This window comes from Petaurus breviceps, unplaced genomic scaffold, assembly GCF_028583685.1.
Source record: "Petaurus breviceps papuanus isolate PSGF00001 unplaced genomic scaffold, PetGlider_PUasm1.0 140, whole genome shotgun sequence".
Classification (NCBI taxonomy): Eukaryota; Metazoa; Chordata; class Mammalia; order Diprotodontia; family Petauridae; genus Petaurus; species Petaurus breviceps.
In genome coordinates this window covers 21,582,198-21,596,711 of record NW_027185698.1, presented here as the reverse complement: position 1 = coordinate 21,596,711, position 14,514 = coordinate 21,582,198, and the positions used below count along the sequence as shown (strand labels likewise).

Here is a 14,514-nt window from a genome sequence, read left to right as displayed (position 1 = left end):
TGTCTCTCTCTCTCTCTCTCTCTCTCTGTCTGTCTCTCTCTGTCTCTTTCTCTCTGTCTCTCTCTCCTTTCTCTCCCCCTCTCTCTCCCTCTCCTTCTCTCACTCTCTCTCCCTCCCTCTCTCTCTCCCTTTCCTTTCCCCCCTCCCCCAAATGCTTTTTAGCTGATCTCTTTGCCTCCATGTCTGGCTTAGCTTCCAGTGTACTGATAGCACTAGTACAGTCAGAAAAAAACTCCATTTGAATGCCACCTTGCATCCTCACTACCTCTGTGACCCTAGACAAGTCATTTAAACACTCAGCCTCAGTTTCATCTGTAAAATGGAGTTCAAACACTAGCAGATACTTATTTCACAGGGCTGTTGTGAGGATTAGATAAACACCCTGGTTTAGAAGATGGTGTCTAAGAATAGAATTTGGATTTCTAGATCCCAGCTGAAGATCAAAGAATGACTAAGTCATTGCCAGGGGTGTTATCTACATACGGAGAGCTTGTAAAAGAACATCTGCTTAGAAATGTTGAATGTAATAACTAGGGCTTTCAACTTCAAATGGAAGGGAAGAGAGAAACCACCCCATGTGTGTGCCAAGCAGGTGTATTTGGATGGGAGCTCCTTGAGGGCAGGGACTGTTTTAGCCCTTCTTTGTATCTCCAGCACTTAGCATAGAACCTGGCGCACAGCAAGCTTATTAACTGACTGTTTACTGATGAAGCAGGAAACCCTGAAATAATAACCGTTTTTAACAATACAGGAATAAAACAGTTATTAGAGCGGGCTGGAAGTTCATAGGAGATGATATTTTAAAAAGAGAAAGTAGCATTAAAAACCATGGCCATTGATACCCATCTTAAAATGGACAAAACATAGATCAAAAACAAGAGATCTTAACACTAGCAAATAAATTAAACATCCTGGATATCATTGAGACATGGTGGGATGTGATTTATGACTGTGGAATATTGTTTTTAAAGAATCTACCTTATTCAGATGGAACGCAGTAGATACATCAGGCTGTGGAATAGTACTGTATATTTCAAAGATTTATTTATGCAAAGAAATGCAGGAAAGCATAGCAGGGGAAAACAGTGGTGAGCGCTTGGGTTAGAATCAATGGAAAAAGCAACAGAAGTGATGGGATGGTAGGAGTCCGCTACAAGTTACCTGGCCAAAATGGTGGAAAGAGCTAAGTTCGAGAGGCTGCTCACAAACCTGGCTTGGACAGGCAGTGTCCAGAGTGAGTAGGACTTTCTGTTATTTGGACTTCTGAAGTAGCTCCTTTTCAGCAAAAAGTTGAACAGTTGACATATTTTCAATTTGCATGTATATTAATTTCATTTTTTAAAGTAATGAGAAAAACTGTTGTTCTGGACCTGATGGCAACTAATAAAAAGACACAGGTTGCTGAATTAGAAATGATGGATTTGGGAAGAAATGAACATTTCATTTTAGAGTTTATGAGAGAAGAGCCAAACATAGTCTGATAGGCATCCTAGATTTTGGGAGAAGACTATTTTTTTAAAAGTTCAGCAGAAAAATAAGATTCCATGTCTTAGTATGCTATGCGGGAAGTCAAGACCAAAGACCTTCACTAGCACCTGAGGGGATTAAGAAAAGAATAGTATCCCATACCATGCTGGTAATAGTTACTGTATTTCAACTTCCTCCATCCCCTGCATTCAATTCTAAACATCATATTTTAGCCAGTCTAATGGGTTTGAGGTTGCAAATCAAGAATTGCTTTGATTTGTATTTCTTTAATCAATAGTGATTTAGAGCATTTTTATGTGACTCTTGATAGCTTTTATTTCTTCCTCTGAAAACCGCCTGTTTATATCCTTTGACCTCTTCAGGGTTATTTCTAAGAAGTGGAAATGTTTAGCCTGAAAAAGAGAAGATTTGGGAGGAAGTTGGGGAAGATATAATTGTTTTCAGTTTTTTAATGGTCATCAGGTGTCACACTTTTTCTCCTTGACTCACGTAGAAAAATTTGGAGCAATGGCTAGAAATTGCAGAAGAATGATCTTTACCTAATACTTTAAAAAGGAAAAGTTTGTCTTTTTGGAGGGGGGAAAGGCAGAGCAATTGGGGTTAAGTGACTTGCCCAAGGTCACATGGCCAGTAAGTGTTAAGTGTCTGAGGCCAAATTTGAACTCAGGTCCTCCTGACTGCAGGGCTGGTGCTCTATTCACTATGCCACCTAGCAGCCCCTTTAGTGGAATTTTGAAGTTTAGAGAAGATTAGATAAATTCAATTTTGTACAATGTAATTAATCATTAGATATTTTGTCATGACTTCCTGTGCAGATCATGGTTGAGTTTTGCAACAATTCCTTCCTCACTTCCCAAAATAACAAAAAAAAATTGTTTTATTTTTTAATTCATGTTATCAACAACCTGCAAAAACTGAGGCTACAGGTTTCAAACCATCGAAAAGGTTCTTGTAAGGAAATTGATATGAAAAAATAGAATATGCACCATTGTTCTACATACAATCCCCTCACTCACAGTGGATTAGCAAAATGTAAGCATATAGTGAATAACAAAACTTGAAATGTAGAATATGAAATATGAAAATAAATAATGTCTTCCAGAACTCCATAAAAGTCTTAAGGCTATATGCAGAGAATATACATAAAGGAGGCAGATCAGAAGAATAAAGGGCTTATCATGACAGTAAGAGGTACCAAAAGCCAAGATCCTGTGCCAGCATCAAAGATTCCTCCTTCTTATCCAGACCTTGATGGCTGCAGTGACAATAGAAATCTAAATACTTTGTTAAGTCATGAAAAAGGGTTACCTTATAGCATAATAATAGATTCATAGGATATTAGAGGGAGAAGGGAACTTAGAGAACATAGAGAGAGCTCAACCACCTTGTTTTAGAAATAAGAGAACAAGGCCCAGAAATACTCAGTGACTGGCCCAAGGTCATTGAGCTAGTTTATGACAGTCCTGGTACTACAGTCCAAGACTCTAGCAATCAGTTCAGCACTCTTCAAATAATAGCATGTGGCCTTTCTCCTCTTGATTTAACTATTAGACTTTTGCCATATTATTAAAGAGTCAGCCTTTAGTCAAAAATGGTGAATCCATTGTTTGTAATGTAGTCACCAAAAGGACTCTGATTTCTGGAATTTGTGCTAAAAATTCTAAATCACTTGGCATTAAATTTATGATATCATAGTCTTGACTAACAATGACAGTAACTTTAATTCTCAATTCTTTAGCAAGAGATTGAAATATTTAAGACTGCTTTCACTTATTGTTTGAATTTTATAGTAAAAATATAAATGTGGTTAAATCAGTTGGCTCAAATTAGAAATAACTAAAAACTCATTAGAGAGATTCTTTAACCTCCCGATATATTTAGTCCAATTTAGAAACAATAAACTGGCAAATGTTTGGTTTATTAGCCAAAATTTCTAACATTTGAGGCTTATTATATTTGGTACACAAATCAAAGGATGAGACAATCAGGATTTATGCCAAGAGAGTTAGTTTAGAAAAAATAACTAATGAAAATATTTAGGCATATCCATTATTAGTAACCAAGGGCAACATCTCCGTGAAGCTTGGTCAATTTTTAATTTTATATATAATATATAAATATAAAGAGAGAGAGAGAGAGAGAGTACACAAAATCACATGTAAAATTCAGAAGAAATTTTTTTTATTGAAAAAGTACAGCCTTGTAAAAATTTCTAGCCTTTCCATTGTGACTTTATATAAAGGAAATTTACTGTGTTTTGATTGAAACTTAATTGTGATGTCAAAGTTCTTGACAGGTTTATCATCAGAAGGGTTTTGCAAACATGTGGAGCTTAAAATCGTTGCTTTCAAGTGAAACCTCGTTTTAAGTAATTAGGTCTCAACATAAAATTCTTCCACAGTATTTCCTGAGTTATCTTTGATACAACTCTGACTTCTATACAAGGACAGTGATAAAATATTTTATTATTTGATTCATGTTTCTGAGGGATGCTTGAGTGAGGACAGACTCCGGGTTACAGTTAGAAAATTTTGGCTGGAGCTTTTGGTAATAAATCAAAATGAGATCCTATTCTCTGTGGATGGCAATATTGGTATCAGGTGCATAGCTAGTCATTTGAGTCAAATAAGCAAGCCAGCATATAAGCCATAATGGTTTTTAAGGTCTGACAGGACTTCCATTAAAGATAAAAAGAAATGGCAAAGACAAATTGTTCATCAAAACTTTGTGCCCTTTGAATTATTAAGCCAAACCCGTCCCTGTCTGTGGACAATGGGGGAACTTAGGCTGTCAGGCTTTCTTAATGCTACTAAATCAGAGCAGTTGGTATAGATTGGGGGCTTTCATTTAAAGAGCAGTGGAAACAATCCATGTCTTCAAATGGAGTTTTCCTTTCTCTTCGGTGTATGTTACCATATGGATATGCTGGTATATGGTCCACTGCTATTTTAATGTGTTTTGAAATCTATTACACTCTGATAAGTAGGAAGGAAGGTAAATTGCATTAAAATATATCAATAAGAGAAATCTGAACCCTTTCCATAACAGTGGGGGTGGGGAAGATGAAGTTGACCACAAATAGTTTTTTTTTCTTATAGCCAGCACTCTCAAATAAAAACTAGAAGAACTTAAAATCATAAAGATCATTCGTTGTGTACATGCTTAACAAAAGCCTCGTTGTACCCATTCTGTTCACTGTTGGCCTGATCAGATACTGTTTTACTGTCATTCATATATGTTTTTTGCCCCTGCAGATCAAAATAATTTTATTACTTGAAGGCACAGAAAGAGAAACTCAGTTGTTTCCAAAATTCCTGAAGAAAATAACATAAATATCATAACATTCCTATAATTTGCTGATTCCCTTCCGTCAGAATGTTTCTCCATCATATTTTTAATGGCTTCACCCTATATTTCTGTTCCAAGTTTGGACTTTTCTCATCCCTAGTTAAATGATCCTAACCTAAGACAACTTCATATTTGCATTTCTAGCATTGTCTTCATAAGACTGGCTACTTAGAAATATGTTACAGCATTGCATTGAGTAGTTATATATTTTGATTCAGTGGGAGATTTCATTCTCACTGAGATTATAGAGCATTTAATGTAGGTTATTGAAAAAAGAACTTAGATTTCTTTGAGGATTGTCTCAGAATGAATGGTGGCAGTCTCTTAGCCACAATCTGATGCGTGAAACATTAGTTTCCCTTATTATGCAGTAAAGGAGTGGGGATAAGCAGTAATAATGCTAACCACCAGATCCTTCTTTCTCCTTTAGAGTCCATTTCACCATGCAGTTTGAATTAAGGAGTGATTGACTTATCCATATTGGAGTGATGTTTATTAAATGCTCATTATGTGTAAGACAATGGACTGGGTGCTGGGGCTAATAAGAAAGACACAATAAAGGCCAACTGTCAAGGAATTGTTAAATATCTAATGGGGATTTGGAGAATAAAGAAAAGTCCATAAATAACTGGGCATAAATAACAAGAAACACAAATAACTATGAAAAAAATTACAAAGAGCTTCAGGCAAAATGACACAAGAAATTTGAAGAAGGAAAAATCATTTTCACTTAGTTCCCAGGATGACTTTGGGAAGAAAGTGCCATATGAAAAAGAAAAGGGGAATTTTGATAGACAGAGATCAGGGAGAGGGCCCATTCCAGTATTTGTGTTGGGAAAGTATATGATCATAGATATAATGATGGGAGAGGGAAAAACAAGAATGGGAGACAGAGAGTAATTCACTATGATGGGAAAATAAAGTGTAAAAAAAGGGAGCAGTAATAGAAAAGGTAGGACAGGCATCCAAGTCATCTCTCTTCCACTATCCCTAGTCCTACCAGTTATTTCCAGGTAGTTAAAAGAAAAATAAGAACATGTGTATATTACCTATCCAAAAAGAAATGTTAAACTACTCCCTGGTATATATGTTTAGGGGTATAGAACTAAATTCCTTCCTATAGCTATTTGGATTGTGCCTTACAAAAAGCATCACTAGAGGGTTTTCTGATATTTGTCAGGGCAAAGAGACCACTAAACATATATTACTTCTATGGAGAGAAAAATTGATTTAGATTTTCAATTATAACTGAGTTTCTATCCATAAACCCAGTGTTTCCATACACATAAACCTTTTGGAAGTGCAAATAAAAACAGCCGATGTAATTAATAATGATGGTGAGAATGACTACCTGGCTGTAGAATTCCAAACAGAAATAACAGCAATAATGTAAGAAGACAGCATGGAGTTAAATCATATAAGCTTCCTAAGCATTGCTCACTATATGTTGAGCTATGGAAGCTTCCTCATCACCTATCTTTCTATTATTAATACCTCTTTTCCTACTTTCCCCTTTTTATCTTCCTAACCTCTAGAAAAGGTGGCACAGACCTATAATCACTGCTCCTAGGGAATCTGAGGCAGATGGATTGCTTGATTTCAGGGTTCTGGGATACAGTAGGGCTAAGACTGATGGTTTGTCCACACTATTACAGACAGTAATATGGCAAACTCTCAGGGGTCATAAGTTCACCAAAATGCTTAAAGATGGGTGAACCAGCCAAAGTAAAAACAAAAAAAAACTGGTCTTGTTGAAGCTTCAATACCAATCATTGGATATTGTTGAGATCAGCCTATGAATGTCCAATGTACTTCCAGCCCTGTCAAAATAAGGAGACCCAATCTCAAAAACAACAACAAAAAAGTATGTACAGATCTTTCTTTGTCATTTATCTAGTGTCTATTAAGCACTATGGTGTACAAAGATAATTGACACATATCCCTTGCCCTCATGGAGCTTACAATCTAGCAAGGAAAGATATAATATGTACACAAATATGCAGTGCTACCCACTAATCACAATGTGGAAGAAAGCAACATGAAAATATAAAAATGATATAGTGTGGTCTGAGGATGGAAAGATCATTTTTTAAGGCAGCAGCCATAGAATCATGGAAGACCTGATTGAGAAAGTGACATTTGAACTGGACGTTGAAGGATGGGTAGGATTTCGAAAGATAGATGAGGAGAGACAGGAATATAGAATCAGATAGGCTATGGATAGGGATATAGAAAGAGGGTAAAGAACCAGATAAAGGGAACAGTCCTAACAAAGGAATAGAGGATATAAAATCCTGGTTCTTTTGAAGGGATATCAAATATTCCAAGTTGAATGGTGCCTAATGCACATAGAAGGGACTAATATGAGGTAAGGATAGAAAGGCAGATTTATATCAAGTTTAAAGGGACATCAAATATCAATGCTACTATTCTAATAGATGTATTCTTAATTTATCTTTCCCTGTTATTATACTAGTTGTTTAGCTATAATTCCCAAACTGAATTCTTAGTTGTTCAGTTGTTTCAGTCATTACCTCATTTGGTGTTTTCTTGGCAAAGATACTAAAGTGGTTTGCATTTTTTTCTCCAGATCATTTTATAGATGAGGAACTGAGGCAGACAGGGTTAAGTGACTTGCCCAGGGTCACACGGCTAGTCAGTATCTGAAGCCAGATTTTGAACTCATGAAGATGAATCTTCGTGACTTCAGGCACAGCACTGTATCCACAGTGCCAACTAGCTGCTGACTTCTAAGAGGGAGCAATAATAGTAAAACTAATGTTTCGTTATTCTGTGACAAGTAGTACAATTTTATATACCAGTAGAATTTTTTTTTTAGCTACAGTATGTGCTGCCAGGGAGAGGAGGTAATAAAATACTTCTACATTTAGCCCATATTTTTCAATTGTTATATGTTGTACAAGTGTCTCTTACCATAAAGTCCTACTTCAGAGCCCAGTCTGACCTCAGAGGGGACCTAGGAATGTTCTTGAAGGCAATGCCTGTCATGTACAAGTTCTGGTAGGTGCTACCAACCTGAACAGGCTTCACGTAGGGATCAAGTGAATGGTTCCCTTTCTGTGTTCCAAGAAGACTAGCTGACTTTGAAGAGATCTTGCATTCAAGGATCATACCACCAAGTTATAATGTTTCTGATCACAGGAATGCACAGAGACCATCTATAAATGCACAGAGAGATAGCCATTTACTTCACTGGAAAGGGTACCCAACCCAGTGAGATTTCACATACACACAGATACATAATTAAATTAATATATTTATGTAGAAATCTGTTATAAATTTAAATATATTAACTATATAGTTAAATGGTTATAAATATTTCTTGTGTATATATATTATATACATATATAATATATATGAAAAATCTCACTGGGTTGGGTACTCTCTCCATTGAAGTACATGTATGTGTGTGTATATATACATATACGTCTGTATATACATACATACACATATATGTTTATATAGAGAGATGTATTCTCCTTAAAAAAACAATTATCCTTGATGTTTTCAAGAGTATCCCCTAAAAGATCAGATAGAAACAGCTTTGCTTGGCAATAAAGTTTTTCTTAGAAAAGGAAAATACAAAAAGCTCATCCATTACTTGTATTAAGTATACAAAACCCTTTGGGTAAGCCTGCTTGTCACCTGTTTGAAGGAAGGCAGGCAGAAAGTAAAACAGGTAACAGTTTCACAGTTTTTCCCATTATTACCCTCACAATATTAATTAAACAATGACGCTGTGTTTCCTAAGCAAAGACGATTCTGCTTATCTGCTCTCACAATTAACATGTGGTACAAGTTGTTTTCCCAGTGGAGGTGATGAATTTGCAGTTATTCATCCAATCTCCAACCCCTTATCCAGTCCCCCTTGGGACCAATGGCATATATTTCCAAGACAGCTGGCCAGGGTTAAGGGTGCAGTCTGTGGTCATGGAACACAGCCACAAAAGCAAACTGACTCTTAAGGGGATTGAACCTGTGACCTTGGCTCCATTAGCACCAGGCATCAACCAACTAAACTAACAACACTGAGTCTTACTTTGACATCAAAACTCCCTACAGTTGTTCCATAAGGAAGCTACCCAATAGAATAGTTATTTCCTTTGTTGCTTTCTTCCCTCAATCCTTTACTCCCAGGCCGCCAGGCCCTCACTTTACAAATGATGAAAATAGCAAGAAAGAACATCGTTTTAAGTATTTCTTTATCAGAGGTACCTCTTTCTGGGGGAAAAAAAGGATTAAGTGGAAACCAGGAAACTAGAATTCTTATCCGTATTTCATCATTAGCTAGCTATAATGGCTTGGGTAACCACTTTAACTCTCTATTCCTTAATTTCTATGTCTTACAGGATTACTAAAAATATAGTGCAGCAAAATGGTGCATTAAGTCTGGAGTCAGAGACCCTTGATTGGATCCCAGTTCTACTATTTACTACTTATGTGACCTTGGGCAAATTATTTCATTTTTCTATGACTTGGTTTCCTCCCCTGTAAAATGATAGGGTGGGATTAGAGGATTTCCAATGTCTCTTCCACATCTAAATCTATTGACCTATAATAAAATTAACTCATAGATTCAAGAACTCTGTTTAAAAAGTCCTATGAAAATAGAAAGCATTATTACATGTTTGTGATTGTTTTATCTACTTATGATAGGATGTAATCCTCCAAAGGGTAAAGATTTATATGATATTATGCAAGGAATCATTTTATTAACAAAGTTTAATGATGATAAAATAGTTTCTCAGCTTAGAGCATAAAGAAAACGCTTCAAATATATCTTGAGGCTTCAATAATATATACAATGAAAATAATTCACTGGTTCTTTAAAGAATGGTGTAAATTCATAGCAATAAAAGAAGGTCTAAGTACTATAGGTTCTGATGATGTCAAACTATTTTTAGGTCCTGTGGATGTTAACATACTTGCTAAGTGTAGTCCATGCTTATCGAATCCGTGTAAAAATGATGGCACGTGTAACAATGATCCTGTCGACTTCTATAGATGCACTTGCCCATATGGTTTCAAGGTAAATGGAGGGGGAGGCTCAGGAAAAAGATGATCCAAATAGAGAGAGAGAGAGAGAGAGAGAGAGAGAGAGAGAGAGAGAATGGTATATGAGCATGTGTGTCACAGAGATAGAGACAAAGATGGGGTGGGGGTAACAGAATAATTTTTCCCTCTTTGAATCTATGTACTTCAAGTACTGCTTGGCTGATGCTCAACTTTTGCTTTCTTTGATTGTTTGGTTTTCAGGGCCAGGACTGTGATGTTCCAATCCACTCTTGCATCAGTAACCCGTGCAAACATGGTGGAACTTGTCACTTGAAAGAAGGAGAAAAGGATGGATTCTGGTAAGCTGATAGATATCATGGGTAAACAACCTTCTGAACCTGAAACACTGTGAGAGGAAAAACTAATCAAAAGCTGCTTTTACTTTCACATCCCAGATAGTAACAGGGAGAGAACCTTGAGAATCTTTTGATAAGAGTGCTGTCATTTAGGCCTCTCTTCGTGGCGTTGAAATGTTAAGAAGCTACAGTGTCCTCAGAAATCTCAGTGTGCTTTTTAAAATGAGAATTACAAAATAACAACACATTATGATTAGTCAAGGCAGATCAGGGGATGGCATAGTATTGGTTCCATTATGCTAATTAATAGCTGGCTAGCCCCCTGCTGAAAGTCTCATATTCAGCTGTTGTTTTGTGTATTGCTTTAACAGACAGCATGTAAATGATAAGATGTAAATCCCACTGAAACAGAAAATTAATGATTCATTTCCAAGCTACTATGCCAGTAGATAAACATGCTGTGAGCATTTTTAATCTGGAGTTATTTAATCATACAGTACAATTACTCCAGATGTACTTCATGAATTATGAAATACAGTTCTTTATTAAAGGACTCTAATAATTTCACATAAGAATGCTAATCTACTGCTCAAGCTTGTTAGAAATGCCACTCTTAAAAGAAACATTCTTCATTCCTGCAATTCATTAAGAAATTATCACTATATTTTCTATCTAGGCTGTACCCAAAGATTATTTGGCTACTTAATCAGGATTAAATTGTAAACATTTTATACCACAGCAAAGTTGTATTTTAATTAGGACTTGAAGGTTCATAGACATAGTTTATCAGCCCATGAAAAACAAACTTTTTGTCTCCCCCAACCCCAGGTAAAAGGCATCAAAGAGAGGGTAATAAGTTTCTTCTTAAAATCCAAACCAGCTGTTCATCAGTCATGAGCAGCCTTACAACAGAATCACAAATTATGTCAGGGGAGCCCAACTAGGTATTTGAAAACATCTGGAACATTAGAATACACTTTGCTTATGTTTCTGACTTGCAAATATATCCACACTTTTGACTTTCAAGGACATACAACCATTTGCCATCATAAAAACAAGCCTGATTTTTCCTTTTACAAAGAGGCTTTTCAGTTTCTGGTTTTCAGGGCATTATTTTAAATTGGTACTTGCAACATGTCATTTAAAGTCATTTAAAATTCAATTTCTACACATTTAAAGGCTCTGTAATTGGTGAATCTGTAATTTTCAGTACGTGAACTCTGAATGTTCAGAAATATAGAGGAAATGTTTGTTCTTTCCTTCTTTCTGATTTGCAGGTGTACTTGTGCCGATGGATTTGAAGGAGAAAATTGCGAAGTGAATGTTGATGACTGTGAAGACAATGACTGTGAAAATAATTCCACCTGTGTCGACGGAATTAACAACTACACATGCCTTTGCCCACCTGAGTACACAGGTAGGATGTCCTCACACTCACTGACAGACTACAGTAACAAACCAGGGTGTCTGTTTAAAGCCTCAATGAGACCAGACAGGGTGTGTTGAGTAAAATGGACTATTGAGATCAGGGAGGAATGACTAGTTATTTTCAGAAGTCTGAGATAATGCAAATAAAGAAATGGCTTATGGCTGGTTTGGGGCCAAGCACAAGAAGACCAGGTGAGCTGAATAAGATAGGGTCCATGGGCCAGTATATGCCTGTATGAGCTATACAGAGCTTTGGTTCCCACAGATGAATGGTGTTAACAGAAAAAGAAGTCCCCCCAGCGCAAACCAGGCCACTCATACTTGCAACAAAGGAAAGTTTTGTTTACTCAGTGAAAACATAGTGACACTGAAAGAACTTACACATGTCTATACATGTTTCTTCACTTACATGTTTGCTGCCATAGTAGCTTCATAAAGTATTATCTGATGGCCCCAATAAGTTGGGGGAAATGCCACCAAAATAGAAGAGGAAGTATTCCTTTTTCTAAGAATCTCCATGCTGCTCAACATCTTTCTCTTAAGACTTTTTATTGGGCATGTCCATACTTTTGTCCTTGAAAAAAAACTGGTTTGCCATAAAGTAAACATCAAGATTATGATGTGCCCTATCATGGTAATATTAACCGTTCCCATTGATTTAGAGATTATTTGCTTGGTAATTAACATGAAAAATCATCTCTTTTCCCCAAAATGATCATTACATTTTAATAATCTTATTCCCTAATAACTAATCCGATATGTAGAGATGTTGATATTTATAAACAAAAGTTACACGTATTTTTTTAAAGAAAAAAATGATTTGGAAAAATAGGTTACATTGGACTTTATTATATGCATGATGCCTCAATTACCCAGGAATTTTTCAAGAATATTTACTTGAATAGCAATTAATATGTGGTTAAATATTTTGGTTAGCAAAATCAGAATCTCATGAAATCAAGATTCACTTCTTTAATTGTACAAATTGGAAGCATGTTAATATGTGCCTTACACATAGGGCGCAGTTAGAAATCTTTATTGTGTGTGTGTGTGTGTGTGTGTGTGTGTGTGTGTGTGTGTGGTTATGTGTCTTTCTGATAAGTACCTGAACAAGCAGAAGTCATGACTTGGCACACTTCGATTTTCAAGTTATTTAACCTTTTTTTCTATTTGTATGATAACTTACATAAGATATTATATTCTATTCTCTTTTTAAACCTAACACATTTTTGTCTTTTGCATACTCATTTCTTGTTGGTTTTTCATCTCTAATTTCTTTCTTTTGAGATTTCTTCCTATGTGTGCACCTATATTCTCCAAGCTGTCTTCCTGACACACTCCTATCAGCTCCTCCTACCATCTGTTGTACTCAGAGCTGCCTTAAGGATTCTTTATGACACAGTGGGAACTGTTTACCAATTCCTCTAGTTTCTGCTAGGAAACATTATCAGTCACCTGGCTTTTACTGACAGCAACAGTTTCCAACCTGTTTCTTAAATACAGAGAACACTTCCAAATCACTTTTTAAGCAAGTAACAGCATAGGTTTCTCCAAAAATATAAGGGAAATAAAATGTGCAAGCCTGTCCATTTGCCATTCAAATTTGCCATTGCCCATTTCAGATGACCACATGGGTTCAGTATATATAAGAACTCTTAAAGTTACTCTAAAACCAGTTTCAATTAGTATTAGCACACTTTGAATGATATTTGCTAGATTACAAGTATCAGATTTTTTCAAAGAAATAAAAAAATAAACAAAATTACTTTTCAGAAGAACACAGAATATATATATATAAAGACAATTTTTTTTACTCCTTTGACTTTGAACTGCGTCTGTCTTGCCCTTTCTGAGGTAGTTAATCACTACAGTACAAACAAGCTTCTGAATGTGAGTTGCAACATGTATGGAAGGTTTCTGCATATGAGTTGAAACATCTATGGTGTTCTTGTCCATATGTGAAATGAGCTCATTTACAAAATATCAAACAGCCATCTGCAAAGACTGGAATCAGTGGCACATAGATGCGCATTTAATTATAGGAAAGTATAAATTGGGCCCGAGGGTTTCCATATCCTGCTTCATCCAAGCCTGCAGTTAGGGAAGAATTTTTTTTTTTTAATGTGGCTGTATTGTTTTAAATTTAACTTCGGAATGCTGATTAACGAGCATGAGACCTGGGAACAGAAACACTGTTTTGTTCAGGGAATAAAATAATGTTGCCTTTGTTTAAAAATCACTCAAGTCACAAATTGCTTTTTCTTTGAAGGTTTTGCATTTTTTCCAATGTACCTCAAAGCCTTACAGTGAGAGATAAGTGAACTCTATTAAGGAGGAGCAAATAAAACTGCATGGGAAACCTTGTAAATTCATATTGCAAAAGCAATTACTTAGGTATTGTAAGAATCCAAGTGAAGATCTTAATATAATTAATTAGTAAGACAAAATTCTTAAATAATTGAGAATGAAAAGCAAACTGATAGGGAAACCATTAGGTACATAAAGGAAAATTGGGGGACATTTTCATAACAAAATAAAATACTAGTAAGTAAGATTTTCATTAATCATTAGGCTTTAATTATTATTTCCTAAAGCCTCATGTGACTAAAACAACACAGCCTATAATAATGTATTTGTTATAGAATAAAGTGTTTTTCTTTCCCTTCCCAGGAAGTAGCAGAATGAGTCAAAAGAGATAGATAGATAGATAGATAAATAGATAGATGGATGGATAAATGATGAGTGGGTGGATGGACAGATGTAGATTAGATAATTTTACATATATATGTAATATTTTTTCACTTTCCCCATCAAAGCTGTTCTCTGTCTATCTATCTATCTATCTATCTATCTATCTATCTATCTATCTATCTATCTA

The 14,514-nt window shown here is 35.8% G+C and overlaps 1 protein-coding gene across 2 annotated transcripts in view; it reads left to right on the top strand.

The window, feature by feature from the left end:
• The window catches only part of SLIT2 (slit guidance ligand 2), a 399,420-nt gene that overhangs the window by 318,208 nt on the left and 66,698 nt on the right, over window positions 1–14,514 (top strand). For both annotated transcript variants that reach the window (XM_069069137.1, XM_069069129.1), the window contains 3 exons: window positions 9,762–9,886; window positions 10,114–10,211; window positions 11,486–11,625. In XM_069069137.1, coding sequence (XP_068925238.1) covers window positions 9,762–9,886; window positions 10,114–10,211; window positions 11,486–11,625 — 363 coding nt within the window. The remainder of the gene's footprint in view (window positions 1–9,761; window positions 9,887–10,113; window positions 10,212–11,485; window positions 11,626–14,514) is intronic.